Source organism: Mauremys reevesii, linkage group 3 (assembly GCF_016161935.1).
Source record: "Mauremys reevesii isolate NIE-2019 linkage group 3, ASM1616193v1, whole genome shotgun sequence".
NCBI lineage: Eukaryota > Metazoa > Chordata > Testudines > Geoemydidae > Mauremys > Mauremys reevesii.
The window spans coordinates 10,812,642-10,834,811 of record NC_052625.1 but is presented as its reverse complement, the minus strand read 5'-3'; the positions used below and the strand labels follow the sequence as shown (position 1 = coordinate 10,834,811).

The window sequence follows — 22,170 nt, the reverse complement described above, 5'->3', positions numbered from 1 at the left end:
TTTGACACACTGTCAGTGAGGTTAGCCAAATCAAAGACTACAAGACTTTGCGCTTTCTATAAACAAATTATAATTGTGACAGTACAATGCCTTCCACTGTGATCTCAGTAGCAGTGGAACAGAGAGATGTCTGTAAAAACTAGAGCTGGCTAAACAACAAGAATTCTGTTTTGTGAAAAATTTCAAGGTTTCAAAGTTTGTTTTTGATCTGCATCAGAAACTAGACCTCTTGAAATTTTTCACAAAAAGCACTCAAGAGCGACCCTCTGCAACAGCCAATAGTCTGAATCTGCCCGATTCAAAGTAGGGACTTGAACCTGGGTCTCTTATTCCAGGTGAGTGCCCTAAACATTGGGCTATTGGCTCTTCTCAGGTACGGGGGGGGGGCCTCTCTCTCTCACACACACACACCCTCCCCACTCCGGATAAACCTGTCCAACAAAACTTTGGTCTAAACTGACACATTTCCACAAACAGTTTCTGTTTTGAGAATTGGTATTTTCAGATTAAAAATTCTCCCATCTAAAAAAATCTCTAGTAAAAATACAAATTTACAAACCAGTCTCTAAAGGAGGGAAATGGGTAACTAAATGAGGAAATCCTCTCTGCCTGAATGTACCTCACAACACTGAACAAGCACTTTACTTCCACTGTATTTTTTTATTAAAACTTCAAACAAAAGGTGATCATTTTTTACATTTCCCACCTCACTCTAAAACACAGTGCTTCATGCCTGAGATTCGTCTAAGAATGGGAGCGACATGTCTATCTGTTTAGTTTTCCTGCTGTTCTGGTGTCCTGTAAGAAGTAAGTCTTTAACCATATCTAACCAACTAACAACCTGAGCAGAGTTTCAAATTGATCTTAACGACCTTTGATTTACAATATGTCTGCTCCTGGGAGTAAGACAAACCCCCTCTCCCAGCTGTATGATATTTTCACTTCAGTTGCCCCTTGTTAGTGCATGATTTCAAGTTGACTTCTGTTGGTGACAGAGTCATACATGATATGTCCAAAATATTGTTAAATATGTCTCCTTAATTTCACCTCTTCATTGATTCTTCCCTTGTGGAACCTTTCTAGCAGCAGGAAAGATATATTGTCATGACGCTCTAATGGAAGCTCAATTAAATGCCATTCTGCATTTAGTAGGGGATATCATGATATCATGTCAGTACAGCAGCTCTAGCAGCCAAAGTTTATCATTTAAATGATGAATGCGGTCTGCATCTGCTTGTATCAATTGGTACAATTGCTGCACCTCAGGAATAATTTTCTTCACTCTTTCTTTTAGGAGGTGAAAAATATTTACATGCAATGATTTAAAACTTGTGTTCATCAAACCCACCTAATAAATTGTTTTCTTCATAGTTGCATCTATATTTGAGTATTAAATGTACGATCATGCAATGAAAAGAAATTGCAATGTAGATATTGTGTAGTTGGTTCTAGCAATCAGTACACTTCTTTTAAGTGAATCTAATGTGTAAAAGCTACTGTTGACAGCTCTAGACACCGAAGTCCTCCATTTATCATGTTCATAACCCCTGTGGATAAGAGAGAAGGAACAGCATCAGCCATGGCTGATCAAGCTTTGCCACACTGCTTCTTGAGAGTGCATCAACCCAGAACTGGAAGAACTCTGACTAATAGTAAGAGAGAAGTTCAGTCTTCATACCCATCCACTCTTCCACTCTTTGCTGAGAATGCTAGTAAGGGTGCCAGTTATTGCTAATTGTGGTGTGTGTTTTAAGATGTGGATATCTGCAAGCTAGGAACTGGGGTGTAAATATATTTTAAAAGAACATTATATTCCATTTTTAACAAATATTCTGAAAAACCTCTTGCTAGTGCATTGTCTTTGGAACTTCTGTACTGCTCCATCCAGTAACATCAGTTTGTGTTAGCAAAACTACAGCTGTGCCAATGTCAGCTGATAATACAGCAGCCCTGCAATGCTACTAACACTACAGAGTTCTTTCTACTCATTCCAAGGAAAAATATCTGCAAGTTAACTATTCTCTTACACAAGATCAAGAAATGAAGATACTACAGAAATGCCTTCTTCTTCCTATCTGAAGAGCCTGTGCACTCTGCAGCCTCCTACATGTAGGTTACCAACACAGAAATTGGGAAAATGTTTTCAAGTTTACAGTAAATAGTGCAGAAATGAGACCTCTGGGGGGAGGGGGGATATTCTGATTTTGAAACTGTACATCTAAATCATCATATCAGAGTTCCAAAAACATTCACCGAGACACTGGAAACCAAAACATGACCGAATAAATGCAGTCCTAGCAAGGATGCAGTTTAGTTTAAGCAACAATGTGCTCCAGTGAGTAATGCATTTTAAGGGAGTGGTAATTTGCCCTGCCTGATATATTTCACAGTCCCAGGACACTGAGAGGAAATATCAGACGCTGAGTTTATACTGTAAAACTATCCAGCAACACTTGTTTTTCAAAGGAATTACAGCCAAGTTGACTTGAGCTTCCAACAAGGCTGCCAAGAAGAGCCTGTGGTACAGTGTATAACAGTGGAAAGCCCTCTCCCACGGCTATTAGAGACCATTCATCTGGGAGCCTGGGAAAATGCCTATGAGCTGCTGAGTTATCTGGAATAGCCTGGCAGGTGTTCACTTCCCAGCAAAATCTGGCACCTGCATGGCTCTGTTACTGAATTCTGCAAAGTCTTCTCCAAAACCACAAGACAGGCCTAAGAAGGCCTATTGCCACCCCCCCCCCCGCCCCCAAATTTCATACCTGACACTCCTACATTTCTGATTATACAGCGTTTCTTGCTGTTTTCCAAAACATCTAATTTTTTCTCACGGCTCAGCCATGTAAAATTTCTGACATATTGTTTTGGATTAAAATTGCCCTTTAGAGTTGAAACTACATGTGTAGTTTTACTTGAGTGAGCAATCTCACTGAAAATGACGAGAGACAAAATGCTGTCAAAACCACAAAGTAAAAAAGATGAAAAAAAATTTTCCCCTATAATCTCTTCCACTAATAGTTATCTTTAGGATTACTTGTAACAAAAGGCATGGAAAAGAGATAAGATAGAAGTATGGTTTCTAGATTTATGTTGTCTATTAATAACATTCCACTGAAACATGTGCAATCCATGCAATAGAGCTAATGAAAAACAAAATGAAACTGATTAGAAATGGACTAAAACCAAAGCTGTGACTGAACATTCTGTTTTCATTGTCCAGGCTGAATGAAGTGTCATAAATATGCTAAGAGCATAAACAGTGAACAGCAAATTACAATTAAATTATTTGATTATTAATAACACATTTGCTTTAAAAATGTATATATAAAATCATATATACATCATTTTAACTTGACACTGCATCCTTTAAACCAGAAGAACATTTCTTTTTCACTGAAACAGCTTAAAAGAGCCAAATGGATTTTTTCTAAAAATAAAAAAAACTGTGTTACAAAAGGACTTTCCCCAGGGAATGACCTTGCATTCCAAGTTCCAATCCAAGAAAAGGATTAGGATTTAAATAATCTAACCCCCCCCCCCCCAAAAAAAAACACACAACCAGGATTCATACTGGAAGTACTTAAACCTGAAGTATAATCACAAATAGCAAGTTAGTTATGTATAATTTCCATACCAAGCCTACATTTCTGTGGGCATAATTTAGTGCCTGCAATGAAGAACACTCTATTTAGCACCTGTAATGCATGGGAAAGCATTAATCCAGCAGGTGGAAAACTGTGAATTCAAGTCATTGCCCCTCCCCACGAAAGACGATGACGTCTAATTTAGAAAATTAGGACCAACATATTTTTCATCTAAATAGCATGAGGGGAGGGGAGGGGAGGAAGGGAACCATAGATCTAAAGGAATTGGATAAAAATCTGTTCCAACACGCTTTTTTCTGGTGACAGGAATTTACAAAAAAAGTGATTTAACACCAGTTTACATGACATATTAGGGATTAAAATATAAGACCCACCTGTTATAATGATGAAAAACTGAGAGGAGACCGTGTGTCGATTACAAAACTGTTCTAGCACCTTAAATGCAAAGAAGGAAATACCCTTATGTTTACTGGCCACCATTATGAATTTCCAAACTGTTGTCAGTATTTGAATGGTTTCTTGCAACATGTGTTACTCTTTATGCTTAACAATCTAGCTCTGACACTCCGATTACCTTTCCTAGACCTGAAGAAGAGCTCCGTGGAGCTCGAAAGATTGTCTCTTTCATCAACAAAGCAACAAAGAATCCTGTGGCACCTTATAGACTAACAGACGTTCTGCAGCATGAGCTTTCGTGGATGAATACCCACTTCTTCAGATGCAAGTCTTGCATCTGAAGAAGTGGGTATTCACCCACGAAAGCTCATGCTGCAGAACGTCTGTTAGTCTATAAGGTGCCACAGGATTCTTTGTTGCTTTTACAGATCCAGACTAACACGGCTACCCCTCTGATACTTTCTTTCATCAACAGAAGTCAGTCCAATAAACAATATTACTTCACCCACCTTGTTTCTGTCAGTATACAACTCAACTATATGACAAAGGTACAACTCAACTATATGAGGAAGCCCAAATTCCTTACCTGTGTATTCCAAATAATGGACCAGATCCTTAGCTGGTGGAAATTGGAGTAACTCCATTGACTTCAATGGAGCTACATCAATTCACATAAAGTAAGGATCTGGCCCAGCGTGAGTTGTCATACTATCCAAAAAGTGACTTTTTCCATTTCTCTTTACAATCTCATCTAAGGAGGGAAAACAGAGATGATATAGAAGAGAGGACGTAACCAATCCAGAAACTGGAAGTCTGAACAAGCCAAACAAATGTCAATATTACACCCATTCAAACAAAAATACACTTGCTTTTTATGTAATTTATAATTTAAGTTGTTGATGTTTGTTTAATTGTTAAAATAGATTTCTAAACTGTGAGTTAGTGTTGTGAGCCTGACTTTGGTTTCCACAATAGAAGCTAAATACTTCTGTTAATTAAAAAGATAGTGAAAAAATATTCTGCAAATAAACATGAGATTGCCAACTTCCATCCTTTTTCCTCTAAAGCTAGATTCATCAATTTAAATCTCTTTGCGCTGCATGGATTTGTTTAGTGAATTAAAAAAAACCCAGACATTTCTTTCAAATTAATGTTCTAAATGATAAAATAAATTACATTTATTATTTGCCTTTATGACACTGCTGGAATTTACTAAATCCTATTAGTGTGTCCACAAAGGATCCACAAATTGGTTTTTCACTTTTCAAGTGATGAAGAGCTTTGTCTACATTTGTATCGGTTTTACTAAATTTTAGTTATTTACTTTTTTCAATAAGTATTTTACAAATTAAGGCCTGGGTACTGCATGCATATATTTTTCTTTACACAAAGTCCCTTTGAGATCAATAAGAATGATATTCACAGTGTATAAAGTTAAGCACATGTGTAAGTCTTAGCAAGTGAGGCCCCTAAAATACAGACATATGGAAAGTCTGGCCCAATCCTGCAAACACAAACATACATAACTATACTCACATGAATAGTCCCATTAAAGCCAGTGCAACTACTCATGTGAGTAAAGTTTGGAATGCCCATATATTTTTGCCGGGTCGGGTTCTTAGTCTAGCTCAGTCAACCTTTCAGTTAAGTACTGCAGCAAAATTTTCTAAGCACAGGAAAATAAAGGTTACATGATGGGTAATGACAAAAGTAAATTAGAAAAAGGATTTTTTTTTAAACCTAAAAGTGCTACATTTTCTCTCTACATCTGTCATATGGCAATGCAGTTTAGGAATAAGAGAATGCTAATCAGAATATTGCTGTTTATCATAGTAATATCACAAATAAAAGATACTGCTTGTCTTGTAACCATATAAAGTGTGCCTGAAACCACCTCTTGTGACAATTAAAGTAACCAGAGCCTCACCATTTAACAAGCATTTCTAAAAGAATTTTCGTCCTTGTAAATTTAATTTGCTTGGTTTGTTTTTTAGGGGACTGCTGCTTGTGATGGTTTGATGTCATTTTTGCATTGGTGCTTTTAGGGACACACAGGGTTAAACATGTGTAAAATAAATTTTCTCAGTTTAAAGAGCACAAAACAACACATTTAGGAAACCAGACAGCTAGCGGGTCAAAACATTACACTTCCAGGTCAAGTTTCTGGTTGCAATTAAGTAAAATTCCTACAAGCATTTCTAGGGAAATCATATTTCTTGCAGGTTTTTTAAATCCCTGCTTTCTTGCTTACATTGTAACCATAGCATTTTCACTCTCTTTAGCAACATATAATACCTGCGTATCTGAAGAATTTCTATGAACCTGAAATTACATTTTAATCTAAAAATTAAACCCTCTCAATTTTTCCATCTGAGTCTCATTCATTTAAAGTTGAACTAATTTAAGAAAATTAGATGAATTTATTAAAGGGAAACTATTAAACTGAAATCTAGTTTATTTAAAAACAAGCATTAAAAACCTTTTCTCAGGAGCCACACCTCCCCCTTTTGACCTCCTGCAGTATTTGTGATTTCAGTCACATTTTTCTTATTTAAAAAAATGTTTTTCCTCTTCCTGGCAGCTGTGAGAAAGACCCACTCAAACAACAGTAGAAACTGACTGAGGACCCGATCCTGCACACACGTACCCACAGCTTAACTTTAAGCATGCAAGTAGTCCCCAGACTTTTACCGTAGTCCAGCAAGACTACTCAGATCCTTAAAGTTAAGCATGTGCATAAGTGTTTGCAGGACTGGAGCTTAACTGATCTAGTATACAGGAGAGAGAGTGAGTGTGTTGTCAAAAGTAAAAACAAAAACAAAACTGTAAAAATAGAGAAATATGTTTTATCTAATTTATTTTTTAAATAGTAATCTAGGCGCTACCTGTACCAATAATAGATACATTGTTTTTAGACTTAAGTATTACTTTCCAATTGATGGTGTCCTTTTAAAAGAAAAAAGGGCTCTTTTAAAAAGTCCGAACAACTCTTTTCCTTTTCCCTAGGCCGTTATTTATATAGGGTTAGATCCTATGAGGCACTGTTTTCAACTCCCTTTGAAGTTGAGGGAACTCAAGGGTACTTAGCAAACTGTAGAAACACCCAGCACTGCACAGGCACTATTACACTATGCCACAAACCTCTTACAATACAGATGCACAAATTCAAGAAAATGAATATTCCCAATGTAGCTAAAAAGTTTAGAAGTGCCTCAGTTGTACTGCTTTAGCTGGAACAAGGGTTTCTTAATTCTTTTGGCACCAACTTCTTACAATCAAATTAAAGTTAGTAATTTATGGAGTTAATATAAATGCCATAATTTCATTTGATAAATTACCAAGACTATAAAATTATGGTTTCTAGTAACTGCTTGGCTAACGAAGGGAAAATGAACAAGCTATTTATATATAATAAATAACTCAACTTGGGACGTAGCATTTTATCTGATGTTATGTGTAACAGATGGTTAGTAGAGAATCTCCTTCTTGTTTTTATCAAGATATTGAGCTGAGATGCTAACCAAGTGGAATTTGCCAAAACAAAAGATTACTTGGGCTTTAAACTATATTTGCTTTTACTCCAAAAAACAAAAATGTTTTGCATTAGCAGTGCTGTGCATTCAGACTTGCACTCAACCTGCCTGCATTGTTATTGAAATCAGGGCCAACAGTGAATGCTGAATATATGAATGATGACTATACTTGCAACTGTGTTTCAGGTTGTTGAGCAGAATTTTCTCTTGCATTACCTTCTCAAACTTGCTTACGCTTCAATGACCAAACATTAAGTCAAATTTGTCTGAAGAAGGGAGGATTATTTGAGAGTTTTGCAAAGAAGAAGAAGTTGGGGCTGTGTTGTTAGTCTGAGTGGCATCCTGGAAAGAGGAAAAAAAGGGAGAAGAGGATTGCATATGGGATGGGCCAACATACGAGTGTTGTAACGGGTGAGCATGGAAGACATGGTTGAGCTCAAGAGTTTGCATGTATAATCAAGGTCTGGCAAAACTTTTATTGCTCAGCTGCTCATGACTGATATTTGGTTCAGCATCAGTTACAAGGCCACTAGGAAGGAGATGGCTACACTGGTTGCAACTGACATTAAATCCAGAAGATTTTTCATGACAAAATGGGATTTCAAAAGCATGTCCACTTCACATGAAAATTCTGGGATGAAATTAGAATGTAATTAGTATAGGTGGAGAGTTGCTCCATTAAACCTCAGAATCCTTGGTGAACTAGTTGTGTCATTAACCACAATGATCTTGGAGTCACTAAGACTGATTGTCCTTTGGATGACTTCAATATCCATGTGGATGTCATCTCTTCAGGATCAGCACAGAAGTCGTGATCAGCAGACTTATTTCAGATGTTGGTGTGTGTCAACCTCAATGGCTGAGTGAACTGTAGAAGGATCATTACAACTGTATTTACAGTATATGACATAAGGCTTTGTGGTCACTGTTGCAATACATAAATGACATATTGAATATCAAATTTTGTACCATGAAATACACTCAACCCAACCATGAAGCATGTCAGGAACACATGGCTATCACTTTACAAAACAACATGAATTTCAATCCATTCATCCAAAACAGTGTGATGATCTGGGACAACCAAGTAAGCAAACAAAAAAACATGACTTGATTATGGTCTCATTTACACAATTTTACCTTAGTGCAACACCAACGATTTCAATTAAGTTACTCTTAGGAGTACATCTATACTGCAAGCTTCTTTCAGTGGCCTGTAGTGTATGTACCCACATAGCACATTTGGTGTGAACCCGTGAACCATGGCGTAGACAAGTAAAGACACACCTGAAGGGTGTGGGTATGTACGTGAGTACAGATCCTACATGGCTATAGTCGCCCAAACTGCTTCCCGGCTACACTGCTATTTTTTCTAGCAGTGCAGTGTCCCGCTGCCTCCCTGCTGCTGGAGTCTTTCCCCATCACAGGAAGAATCTGGCAATGGGGAAAGGCTCTGGCACAGGAAAGGCAACATGGAAAGGTTCCACTGGCTCCCTGCTGCTGGAGCCTTCTCCCATCATAGGGAAAGACCCCAGCAGTAGGGAAAGGCTCTGGCAGGGGGGCTTCCCCACTGTCTCCCCCTGCCAGAGCCTTTCTTTGCCACAGTGAAAGGCTCTGGTAGCAAGGAGCTGCTGAAGCCTCTTATCACTGCTGGAATCTTTCATCAACTTGTGTAGCTACACAACAGAGTATAAGCAGCCTGCTTTTCACTCCAGGTATAGCTATGCTGACACTGGTTTGTAGTGTAGAGGTAGCCTAGATTCACACTGATGTGAGAGCAGAATCCAGCCCATATTTTGGCCAAAAGGGACTTTGACCCACAGATATCCTAGTTACCTGATAGTTCTTTAAAAAAAATGCACCTCAGAGTCACAAAATCCATGGAAAAAACATTTGAAGAATGAATTAAGAAAAGTCTAGTATAGCATGCTGTCAGAACCACTGCCTATCTGACATTTTAGACATTCTTTCTAATGCAAGGTACTCAAACATCCTTGAAATGCTGAACCCAGGATTTGAGGAATGCTTAGAGCAGAGATCCAGAGTGCCATGTTGTTAGTGGATGGAAAAAGATATGTTGAAACATGAATAAAACCACACACAGTCTCAAAATCAAACTTATTCAGCAGAAAATTCCATTTAAGACACTGGCAGCAGTGATACTGAACAAACTGGATTAAAATGCTTTGTAGTGGAACACACTGTAATGGTGATTTATTACTCACATTTTGTGATGCCCTATGTTTAATCAGGTCTGGAAGAAGGTACCAAGTAGATTAAATATCATTTTGGGAACTGACATTCTTCGCTAACCAAAATACCTGATAACAAGAGCGTTAGAATCTAAACGGAGTACAGAAAAAAATCTTTTCAAGAGCAACAGCTGTTGAAATGAGAAATCATACAACCCACATAAGAGTCAACAAGAAACGTTAGGGCCAGATAGTCAAAATCACTCAGCAGCCACAACTTGGACAGATTTTCAAATGTGCTCAGTTCCCACTTAGACAAATGGGTACTGAGTTCTTCTGAAAATTCAGCCATTAGTTTATGTGGCTAAATGGGAGCTGCTGAGCTATTTTAAAGTCTGGCCCTGAAAGTTTTAGATCAGTGAACTGTCCATTTGCTTCTGGCCAAATCTGATAGATGACTGAGAAGATATGATCACACTAGATACCTATGATTATTTCTGGATACCTATGATTATCAGTATTGAACTATTACAGAGTTTTTCTATAGAGAGAGATCCTTTGCTGCTAATATTTCTAATGTTTGTGTAAAGATATATATACTCTGATATATGTATATTTTACACACACACACACACACACACACACACACTTTCTTGTAATTATCTTTATCTTCATTTTTTCCTATCTTAAAAATACAGCAAAAAAGAAAAGGAAACGGAGATGACATACAGTAAATAGAAGGACAGGGGTTTCTGGTGGATAGCAGATAGACACTGTTTAATGGTCAGTGTTCAGGATGTTTTTAGAATTTTAACTCCAAACTACCTTTCTTTGTCACATTTATTCATTAAAAAAAATAAATACAGTATTTTTTAAATGAAGTGGTATTTATTTTCAACATTAACCACCTGAAATATTCTATCTGGGAATATCTTTAGGTTGTGGGATTTTTAATTTTTTTAAGCATTTAAAAACCACAACAATAAATGTCTCTACTTTGTTATTTTCCATTTCTTTCATAGGCTCTTTGAACTACACTCCTTTACTGCTTCAGCTAGTCAAGATTACAAACTTGGCAAACACCACATGAATGGGAGAAGCAGGAGATGGGCCTTCAGGGTTACGCCTAGGACTACTGAAGTGTGAACAAGGAAGTAAATTGTCACAGAGATTAGGAAGTGGCACATTTTGCTGTTTTCTACCTTTTCCCCTTAACCCCGTGTCTTGTACCAGTCAAAATTAGTGCCACTGCTATGTCAGGGGAAGGGATCACCAAGTGTCTTCTGCCAGTTCCACCGCAGAAAGGCTGAAGATTCTGCCACCACCGTATCCACACCCTGTTGCCATGGAAGTAGAGAAGGATTCTGCTGCTAAAGACAAGCACAACAGCCCATTTCTCTGGGAAGTGCTACAGGTGAAATTTCTCTCACTAGCACCACTGGAGGAGGTATTGAAACAAACTGTACAGAGCTAAGCAGTGCCTGGGGATGAAGATTCTACCTTGGCCCATCTCTTTTTTGGTGACCGGTTCTAATTTGAAGGTAAGCCGGGCTTTGCTGGTGTGAAAGTAGAATGAATTATATTACAAAAATAGATAGGATTAAAGAAATGCTGTCTGTACCTTTAAGGAAAATCGCTGGAATGCTGAAGTCCAGGTGTCAGGAAAACAGACATTAACATAAAACATTTGCACCGTTTAATGGCAATTGTTGAAGCATTAGCCTTAGATCGATAGGAGTTAGTAAGGAAGTAGGATATGCATGCTATCATTCATTCATTCATGCCCGTCACCCAGGTGAATTTTGCTGTTTTACTCTTTTGTCCCTTTGTTTGATTTCCGCTCTTTTATCTGTATAAATAAGACTGTGTGGGCCTTGCATGGCCTCTCACATTATCTGAGTGTTATTGGCGGAGCGCTTTGCTAATAAAAACAGAGTGGTCTGACAAATTGTGAGTCTTGATTCTAACTTTGACAATTTGGAGGTTCCACCGAGATGGCAACCGTCTTCACTGGGGCTGTGTGATCCCTGACCGTTTTGTGGGACGACCGTGGCAGCCGGCACCTGGGCATTTGGCCCAAGCGGTCCTCCTTCTGAACGGAAGGGTGCACAACCACAGTGAAGTCTACGCCATCGAACCTGTTGGTTCCCACTCTGTTCTGGTAGGGATCCCAGGATCTGGCATCAGGAATCTGGTCAGGTAATTATATCTGTGTTTTGTCCGGACTGAGGACTGTCCTGTCTCTGTGTCTATCCGTCCTCTCTGTGGAGTGTTTGAGTCTGGGTGCCGTCTCCGTCCGGGGATTGGCCGACCAAGGGGTTCCTGTCCCGCGGTCTGAGTGAGTGAAATCTGCTGTCAGCCGCACCGCACCTTGGGTAAAGCCCCTGGTGTGAAAGCAAGGGCGATTGAGGCAGTAGCCCGTGGGCTCCTTTTGTGTGTGGCACTGGGCATCGCTCTGCCGAACCCAAATTTCCTTCTTGTGTGATTGGTGTGTAAAGTCCTCCTGTATGGGTAACCAGACGTCTAAGTCGGGGCAGTTCCCTAAAGGAACCCCGGCTCATTTTATGCATTTTAGGAAGGGTCCGGACTCCTGTAAATTTCTGGAAAAATGGTCTAGGCTAACTCAGGGAGATCCCAAAACTCAGTGGCCACTGTTAGGATCTTGGGACAAGGACCGAGTAGACGTCTTAAAAGACAAACTCGGCCAATCTAAAACTAAATTGGCAAAAGGAGAGGTTGACTGTTTCATGCAATGGTGGGAAGAGGCAAATCGTAGATGGACAGAATCGAAACTCGCCTCTCTCAAAGATTCAAATGATAAGTTAAAAGCTTTATTGGAAACCTCCTCTTCCACCACTAGACCGGCGCTCCCTTTATCCTGTTCTCCGAGCAGACCCCCCTTCATACTCCTGTCTCCGGGTGGGAAAAGACGAAGAAAACCCCTTGCTAGATTCCGGGGACGATGATGAGGAAGACGCACTAATTGGCCTGGCAGCCTTGCGTCGGATCAATAGACAGCCACCCACGGCCCCAGCTCAGGAACAACCGTCACCAGATTTCTCAGCTCCTGAACAATTCCCAGAAATCTCCAGTTCAGACCTGTCTGGATCATCCAGTACGGCTGAGGCCCATTCCTCTGAACCCACTCTGCCCGTAAAGCTCGCGCTTGGGCCTTAAAAATGTCCAGGCTCCCCTCCGAATCCTGCATACTGGGGGCCGAGAAGGGGGTCCCACTTGGAGCTATAAACCCTGGACTCGCACAGAGCTCCTTTCAATTGTAAAAGGCTTTCCAAAGCCCAGGAAAATCCTACCAAATTTGCAGAGGAATTTTTGTTAGTATGTGACACCTATGAACCCTCTGAGGCAGACCTCCTGCAGCTGTGCAAGCTACTTGTAGCAGCCCCAAGTGAGCATGAAAATGGCTCACAGCAGCAAATTGGCTCACTGCTGACCGCCACTCTACTTTACCAGACACTGGTCCTGATCCTGATTCCCGGAAAAAGGGTCAAGAGCGAGCTAAAAATCTATTTGAAGCCATCCTCAGGTATGGACTCCTAAAACCAACTGGATGGTCATAAATGGCTGTAAGCAACGACAGGAGAAAACCCGGGCGACTATCGCACTCGGCTAACTGACATTTTTCTGCAACATTCTGGTATACAACAGCCAGACAGAAATGGACAGGGCGCCTGGCTAGTGCGTTTGTTAATGGCCTCCTACCTGATATTGGCAATATTCTAAAACGAATAATTGATGGGTGGGAGACTGAAACCATGGACAAATTGCAACCAGTGGCAGAGCATTGCCCACGTACTTTAAAGGGAAAGGAGGAACAATCAGCTCAACAGTTCATGGCCCTGCAAATACAGCATTATTCAGGGCAGGGCAAACGGTTCCGGGAAGGGGAAAATACCAGGGACGGGACGTGGTCGAGGAGGGGCAAAGGAACTGGTTTTTCGGGTTATGGGGATGTTTGTAATTACTGTAAACAGCCCGGACATTGGAAGAACGAATGTCCCAGCCGGCCTGGTAATTCTGTAAATAACCAGCTAGACCCCCTGCCAGCACAGCCAGTCAGTCCCCAGCCTTACTTTGTCTCACAGCAATGATGGGATGCCGGGGAACCTCAGGAAATTTTAACTCCTTTACTACCACTCACTCCTACGGGTGAGTGTGTGTTAACTATCAATGATCTTTCTCTCCTTTCCTTGTTGATACGGAGCTTCACTCTCTGCAGTTCGTACTACTGATCTGCCTGCGGTTCCCGCTCGAAAAACTGTGTCCGCTGTGGGCATTACGGGAGTCCCAACCTCTTATCCCCTTTCAAAACCTCTACCAGTCCAGGTTGGTCCCCTTTCTGCGAATCATGCCTTCCTTCTCTCTGATTCCACTCCGGTAAACCTTTTGGGTCGGGATCTGTTATGTAAGCTTGGCTGCACCATATACTGTTCCTCGGATGGGGTCTATTTACAAATTCCCAAGTCCTCTCTGAGTGATTCTGTAGCCTCCCTGCTGTCTGAAACTTCCCTTTCCACTCCAGTCCCTTGTTGCCCACTGGTCCCATCCCTTGAACACCTAATTTCGCAGGTCCCATCCTCTCTGTGGCCAACCCATCCCTCTGAGGTGGGCCGCTTAAACACTGACCCCGTCTGCATTACTGTGGACTCCTCCAAACCCCTGCCTCGCCTTTCTCAATACCCTTTAAACCCTGAGGCAGAGGCTGGCATTGCTCCAGTCATAGCTGCCCTGCGGGAGCAAGGCATTATTGTTCCCTGCTCCAGTCCCTGTAACACCCCTATCCTCCCAGTTCGAAAAGCTGATGGCAAATCATGGCGATTTGTTCAGGACCTCCGAGCCATTAATCGTATTGTCATACCCGCCTTTCCTGTTGTCCCAAACCCAGCAACAATTCTGGCTTCTATCCCACCAGCTGCAACTCATTTTACTGTCGTTGATTTGTGCTCTGCTTTCTTTTCTGTTCCGGTTCACCCTGACTCCCAGTACCTCTTTGCCTTTTCTTACAAGGGACAGCAATATACATGGACCACGCCCCAGGGGTATACAGAAAGCCCATCTTACTTTTCCCAGGCATTAGCCCGAGACCTAGCTGACCTTGTTTTCCCATCCGCGTCCACTCTAGTCCAATATGTGGATGATCTACTCCTCTGTTCCCCCTCGTTATCTGCCTCAAAACTGATTCTTTAGTGCTCCTTACTGCCTTAGCAAACAAAGGTCACAAGGCTTCTCGCTCTAAACTACAGCTCTGTCAAGCCTCTGTCACATACCTTGGTTTTCTCCTCTCCCAGGGTTCCCGTATGCTCTCTCCCACCCGTGTCCAGGCTATCCTTAGCTTTCCCGACCCTGCTCCCACGCCAGGTCCGAAAATTTTTGGGCATGGCTGGATTTTGCAGGCAATGGATTCCCAATATGCCTCCCTTGCAAAACCTCTCCAGGAACTCACTCGACTCTCTGTGCCTAATCCCATGCCATGGCCCCCTGAAGCAGACTCTGCCTTTGTTTCCCTCAAACAAGGTTTCGCTTCTGCCCCCGCTTTAGGGCTGCCAGACTATTCTAAGCCTTTTACCCTTTTCTGCCATGAACAATCTGGATGTGCACTTGGAGTTCTTACTCAGGTGCACGGAGAAAAGAACCGCCCAGTAGCTTATTTCTCTGCCACTTTGGACCCTGTGGCCCAAGGCCTACCCCCCTGCCTGCGTGCTGTGGCTGCAGCGCGCCTAGTCGAAATGTCTGAATCCCTTGTCCTTCGCTCTCCCCTTACTCTCATGGTCCCTCACTCTGTGGAAACTCTGCTGTTACAGCGTAACACAAGCCACCTCTCCTCCTCGCCTTACCAGGTACGAACTTCTACTGCTGTCGGCCGTATATCACCATAAAGCGTTGTTCTCAGTTAAATCCTGCCACTCTCCTTCCCTTGTCTAATGATGGTGATCCCCATGACTGTCTTGCAACTGTGTCTGCTGTCACTGTCCCGCGCCCTGACCTTTCCGATGTCCCTCTCCCTAACTCTGACCTTGTTTTGTTTACTGATGGTTCCTGTTTTCGAGACAGCCAAGGTCGTCTCCTTGCAGGATACGCTGTTGTGTCACTCTCTGAAACCCTTGAAGCTGCACCTTTACCTTCTGTGACCTCAGCACAAGTTGCTGAATTAGTCGCCCTCACCCGTGCCTGCTTTTTGGCGGAGGGACGCTCTGCCACCATTTACACTGACTCCGCTATGCTTTTGGGGTTGTACATGACTTTGGCACCCTGTGGCAAGCTCGGGTTTCCTCACCTCCGCTGGTACCCCCATTAAAAACGGCCCCTACATTGCTGCTCTCCTGTATGCAGTTTTACTTCCTCTGCCCTAGCTATTGTTAAGTGCCCTGGCCACTCGGCAGATACTGATGTTGCTAAGGGTAACGCATTTGCTGATGCCTCTGCTAAACATGCTGCTGCCATAGAACCTTCCCCAGATGCATTTCTAGGTTCCCTTTCTGTTTCTATAGCACCGCCGTCCCTCACTGACCTCACCCTACTCCAGGATTCTGCCCCAGAAGCCGAAAAGACTCCTGGGTTGCCCAGGGTTGCTCTTGCATCCTGATTCCCTTTGGCGTCGCCTACTGGTGCCTTTGTGGCTCCTTTTCACTCGACCCGTCTCTGGCCGCCCTGCTTCACGGTGTTTCGCATGTCGGAAAGGAGGGGATGGTCTCTGCTGTAACTAAGGTGGGATGGTGGGCCCCCCATTTCAGCTCTTTTGCAGCCCGCCACTGTGCCGCCTGTACCACTTGTCAAAGCCACAATATTGGTAAACCTGTAAAAGTGGCTCAGGGATTCGGGGCCTGCCCCAAGCACCCTTCTTGCATTGGCAACTTGATTTTGTACAAATGCCCAAGTGCCAACGATATGAATTCATTTTGGTTATGGTATGTTTATTTTCTGGTTGGATTGAAGCCTTTCCTTGTCGCAAGGCTGATTCACTGTCTGTTGCTAAATGTTTGTTAAATCATATTATGCCTGCCAAGGGAATTCCTGCCACTCTGTCCAGTGACCGGGTACACATTTTACTGGACAAATTGTTCAACACTTGGATCGTATATTACATATCACACATCTGCTGCACTGTCCCTACCACCCACAAAGTGCAGGTGCTGTGGAAAGGCGAAATGGTGTACTTAAGAATAAGCTTGCTAAGATTTGTGCCTCCACAGGGTTAAGCTGGCCAGCAGCTTTACCACTAGCCCTTATGGAAATGCGATCCACTCCATCCCAAAGACATAAACTGAGTCCCTTTGAAATTGTTATGGGACGCCCTATGCGAGCTGTGGCTACCATTACTCCAGTCCCAGACTTGAACTTGACTCACTGTACGCTCCTTCAATACTGCAAGGGATTAATGCAAGCTGTAAGTCACTTCCATTCACAGGTTCGAGCCGCCTGGCCGACGGAACCCACCTCCGACGCTTGCCACAACCTCGAGCCAGGTGACTGGGTCTCGTGACGCACCATCATCGAAAACACGCCTTGGAACCCGGTGGAAGGGTCCTCATCAGGTACTGCTTACTACCCAGACGGCTGTTAAACTATCTGGCATCGCAGCGTGGATACATGCTTCGCAGTGTAAGAAGACACCCTCCCCGGCGAACCAATCATCACCTCAGGACTGCGCAGAGTCAATTTTGACTCCAGAAGAAGACGCAGAGGAACAGCCTGCAATACCTTACAATCTACGCTCTCGTAAGGGTTGCCAGAAGCAGACGACAACCTAAAGCAAGGCCCACCAAAAGAAGCAGTAGTGAGCCTAGCGCCTGCTGCCTGGTGGATGTAAAACCGTGACTGCGGTTCCCTCAGTTGAGGTTGTCAGAACCAGAAGGGCCTTGCCTCCAACATGCACCTCTGGTGGCGCCTGTTCCTCGGCTGCTGGTGTCTTAAGGTCTGGGGAGCCCACAATGACAATTCTTTTATCCAACAGCAAGTGTGGATAGCTCAGACCCTTAATATTTCTAAATGCTGGGTCTGCAGCCACATCCCAGCCCATTCTCAAGCTGGTATTCCTGTCCTGGCTATCCCACTCAATTCCCCAGATCTCACTGGAGGACCTCGTCCGTTTAACAAAACATGGAACAGCAATGACACTTGGGAAGCAGTGGGAATAAATGTAACTAACTGGATAAGTGTGGTGGAGGGAAAGGGTCACTGGTGTTGGGTGTGTAATGGGACAGGGCTGGATCTGGGAAAAAGCCGTTGCCTTCAGCATATCGTGGCCAATGGTGTATGGGATTATTCAAACAAAACTAAAGAGTGGCGGGCTGGGTATGGAGATATGAATTTTTTCTCAACCTGGGATCAAACAGAAAAATCAATCTCATGTTCCCCTTACAGTAATCTTAGTAAAAATAATACAATCTTTCAATGCCATACAAACACTACCACTCCTCGTAAGGAGAATTACCCTGTCCCCTTTGGAGGATATTACTCCTCATTTGTAGACACCTATGTAATAAATGGATGCAATCGACCCTTCCCGGCCTTAATAGGCCATCATTGGGTTTGTGGAACCAAAGCTTATACTGCATTACCAGCTAACTGGTCAGGTATCTGTTATCCCGCCCAACTCTTCCCACAATTCCGAGTGCTAGGTTCCTTCCCACGAGAACGCCTCCGTAATTTCAGGCGAAAAAGAAGGGACTTACCAGATGCCCAATGGTATATAAATAACATAAGCCCCTTAACCTGGGAAGATGCCATTGGCGGTTCCCTTATCCCACTTGGGGGAGTAATACACCATGCAAAAAGGCTCCTGAGGTTACAAGCAGTAGTTGAAATAATGGCAAATGAAACCGGAGAGAGTTTAAAAACTCTGGCCAAAGAAACAGAGGCGATCCGACAGGTGGCCCTTCAAAACCGTCAGGCATTGGACATAGTGCTGGCGGCCAAAGGAGGGACCTGTGCACTCATTGGAAAAGAATGTTGTGTGTATATACCTGACAATACCAATGAGGTAATAGATCGTGCTAGCCACTTAGAACAAATCGCATATCTTCCCCATGAAGAGCCGAGTTCTTTATGGAAGTGGCTAAGCAACCTGTTCAATTTCTCTGGCCTAGGAAACTGGTTGTTTCAGGGAGCCCTAACTATCCTGTTTGGAATCCTAGTGATTTTTGTATGTTTTCAGTTAATCTCCTGTTGTATCCAAAATTGTATAAAATATGCCACCCAGGTGACTGCCCCAAAACAGAGTACTAATATGATGATTTTAAATATTGCTGATGAACAAAAAGATAAAGAACGGTTAATATGTGGAACCCAGTCCATCGTTGGTCATGGCGAAGCGTGACCAAAAGGAGGGATTGTGAAAGTAGAATGAATTATATTACAAAAATAGATAGGATTAAAGAAATGCTGTCTGTACCTTTAAGGAAAATCGCTGGAATGCTGAAGTCCAGGTGTCAGGAAAACAGACATTAACATAAAACATTTGCACCGTTTAAGGGCAATTGTTGAAGCATTAGCCTTAGATCGATAGGAGTTAGTAAGGAAGTAGGATATGCATGCTATGCCCCAGGTGAATTTTGCTGTTTTACTCTTTTGTCCCTTTGTTTGATTTCCGCTCTTTTATCTGTATAAATAAGACTGTGTGGGCCTTGCATGGCCTCTCACATTATCTGAGTGTTATTGGCGGAGCGCTTTGCTAATAAAAACAGAGTGGTCTGACAAATTGTGAGTCTTGATTCTAACTTTGACACTGGGAAGGACTATGAATTACCTGTAAGAACTGCTTTGACAAATGTTCGATCCTAGCAAGTGATTTACATTTTCAAATCTATTCTTGCAACAAATAGGGCAAATTATATATATTTTTCTCCGTGTGTATGTTATACACAAAATTTTAATTGGACAAGTTCATTAGTTTCACTGGGAATCCACAAAGAGCCAAACTGTGCCTGAAACTTGTTGTGCAGAGGGGCACTTAATACTCAACCCAGTGCTGAAGGGGAGGTCAGAAATTTCTATGGCTTTGGCTACACTTGCGAGTTACTGCGCAATAAAGCCACCCACAGCGCTGTACCTCACACCCCGTCCACACTGGCAAGGCACGTACAGCGCTGTGTCTCCGCGGCTACAGCGCAGCTGGTACTCCACCTCCCCGAGAGGAATAAAGTTTATTGCGCCGCCGCCGCTGCTGCGCTGCCAGTGTGGCCACCCAATGCGCTATGATTGGCCTCCAGAAGTATTTGGCAGTATCCCACAGTGCCTGTTCTAGCCACTCTGGTCATCATTTCGAATCTACTGCCCTGGCCTCAGGTGACCAACTGTCAGACCCGCCCTTTATATTCCCTGGGAATTTCAAAAATCCCCTTCCTGTTTGCTCAGTCAAGCGTGACGTGTTATCAGCGATTCTTTCCAGGTGACGATGTCTCCACGCGCCAAGCGAACCCCAATATGGAGCAATGGCGAGTTGCTGGATCTCATCAGTGTTTGCGGGGAGGAAGCTGTCCAGTCCCAACTGTGCTCCAACCGTAGGAATTACGATACCTTCAGGCAGATATCAAGGGACAAGATGGAAAGGGACCATGACCGGGACGCACTGCAGTGCAGGATTAAAGTGAAGGAGCTGCAGAGTGCCTACCGCAAAGCCTGCGAGGCAAACGGCCGCTCGGGTGCTTCCCCCAGCGACCTGCCAATTCTACAAAGAGCTGGACGCGATACTTGGGGGGTGACCCCACCTCCAATTCAAGCACCACCATGGACACTTCAGAGGGGGAGGAGGAGGAGGAAATCAGGAGTGAGGGTGCTGGGGTGAGGGGAGACACCCTGGAATCCCTTCTCAAGCCAGGAGGAAGGTAGCCAGTCGCTACCAGGTGGAGGACAAACAGAAGAGCAGGTTCCCGGTAAGTGGCTTTTTATTCGGGAAGGAATTTTTTCAGTGCAGGCTCCTTGGGAGAGGAGGGTCAGGGCTGCATGCGTGCCTAGATGCGGAATAGCACATTGATGTGGTCTATCACATCACGGTAATCAGCCTCGTTAATCTCAACTTGTGGAACTCCTTACCTGAGGAGGTTGTGAAGGCTAGGACTATAATAGCGTTTAAAAGAGAACTGGATAAATTCATGGTGGCTAAATCCATAAATGGCTATTAGCCAGGATGGGTAAGAATGGTGTCCCTAGCCTCTGTTTGTCAGAGGATGGAGACGGATGGCAGGAGAGAGATCACTTGATCATTGCCTGTTAGGTTCACTCCCTCTGGGGCACCTGACATTGGCCACTGTCGGTAGACAGATACTGGGCTAGATGGACCTTTGGTCTGACCCGGTACGGCCGTTTTTATGTTCTGTTCTTATGTTATGTTCTCTTCAAAAGTCTCATCCAGAATGTGGGCAATGCCCTTGCGCAGGTTTCTTGGGAGAGCCACCGTGGTCCCTGTCCCAGTCAGGCTAACGTGTCTGCGCCACTGTGCCGCGAGGGGCGGGGGGGACCATTGCTGCACACAGGCAAGCTGCATATGGGCCAGGGCGGAAGCCGCATTGCAGTAGAAGACCCTCCCTTGCTTCCCAGGTCACCCTCAGCAGCGAGATATCTTCCAGGACAAACTCCTGTGGAAAATGTGGGGACAGTGTTCAGTGTAGGTGCCCCCTGCAGCTGTTGGCTCTCCCCAAGGCACAGAAACCCAGAGAACAGTACAGCCGTGAAACAATCAGTCCCCCTTACTCACCATTTTGGGGCTCCTGTAGGTTATGTGCGCTCTCTTTGGGACGGGAAAATTATGCCATTGTGTAGACTGTGTGTGCCCTCCTTAAGTGCGAGGGAATCATTACTCTGTCTAGTATAAACAATGCTGCCTCTGTTAAGTGTTGCATTTCGCCTTTATGGATGCAACCTTGAGATCTCAGCCGTCCGTGTTATCACCAGCTGAGAGACTGCAAAGACTCAGGAAGAAGTCGTGAAAAAGCAAAGAAGATATGCTGCAAGAAGTGATGCAGCAATCTCTTAAAGAGAATAAAAAAGCACAGGAGTGGAGGGAGAGCAAAAGCAGGATCTGCCAGGAAAACGCAGCACGCCAGCAGCAAAGCATGGAGCACCGACAGCAAAGCACGGATTGGCTGATAAGCATCATGGAGCGCCATACAGACTCTATCCAGGCACTCGTAGCCATGCAGGCAGAGCACTACCACCCCGCCCCCTTGCAACCCTCGTCCCAAAACTCTTTTCCTTGTGCCCCCATGTCACCTCCAACCCACTTTCCCCAACATCCAGGTTCTTACCGCCACCAGCTGCCTCCAACACCTGTATCTTCACCACCCTGCCCTGAAAACTACAACCCTTCCCCTCTGCACTCAACCCCCATCACCATGCAGAATAGCCATCCTGAAGTGCAGCACTCATTGCACAGCACTCCAGCCAGGACATACACAAATCTGTGATTGTACCATTCCCCACCCCACTCCC

General features: G+C 43.6%; 1 protein-coding gene across 8 annotated transcripts in view; it reads right to left on the bottom strand.

Moving 5' to 3' along the window:
• Window positions 1–22,170, bottom strand: part of LOC120401088 (SLX4 interacting protein) — a 133,941-nt gene that overhangs the window by 31,371 nt on the left and 80,400 nt on the right. Inside the window, exon 1 of one of the 8 annotated variants that reach the window (XM_039530691.1) lies at window positions 10,799–10,918. The exons of 6 other annotated variants lie outside the window; for them this stretch is intronic. In XM_039530691.1, coding sequence (XP_039386625.1) covers window positions 10,799–10,913 — 115 coding nt within the window. In that variant the 5' untranslated portion in view covers window positions 10,914–10,918. Of the gene's footprint in view, window positions 1–1,348; window positions 1,433–10,798; window positions 10,919–22,170 lie in introns of those variants that run through there. One more of the 8 variants, XM_039530692.1, reaches the window with a different exon arrangement.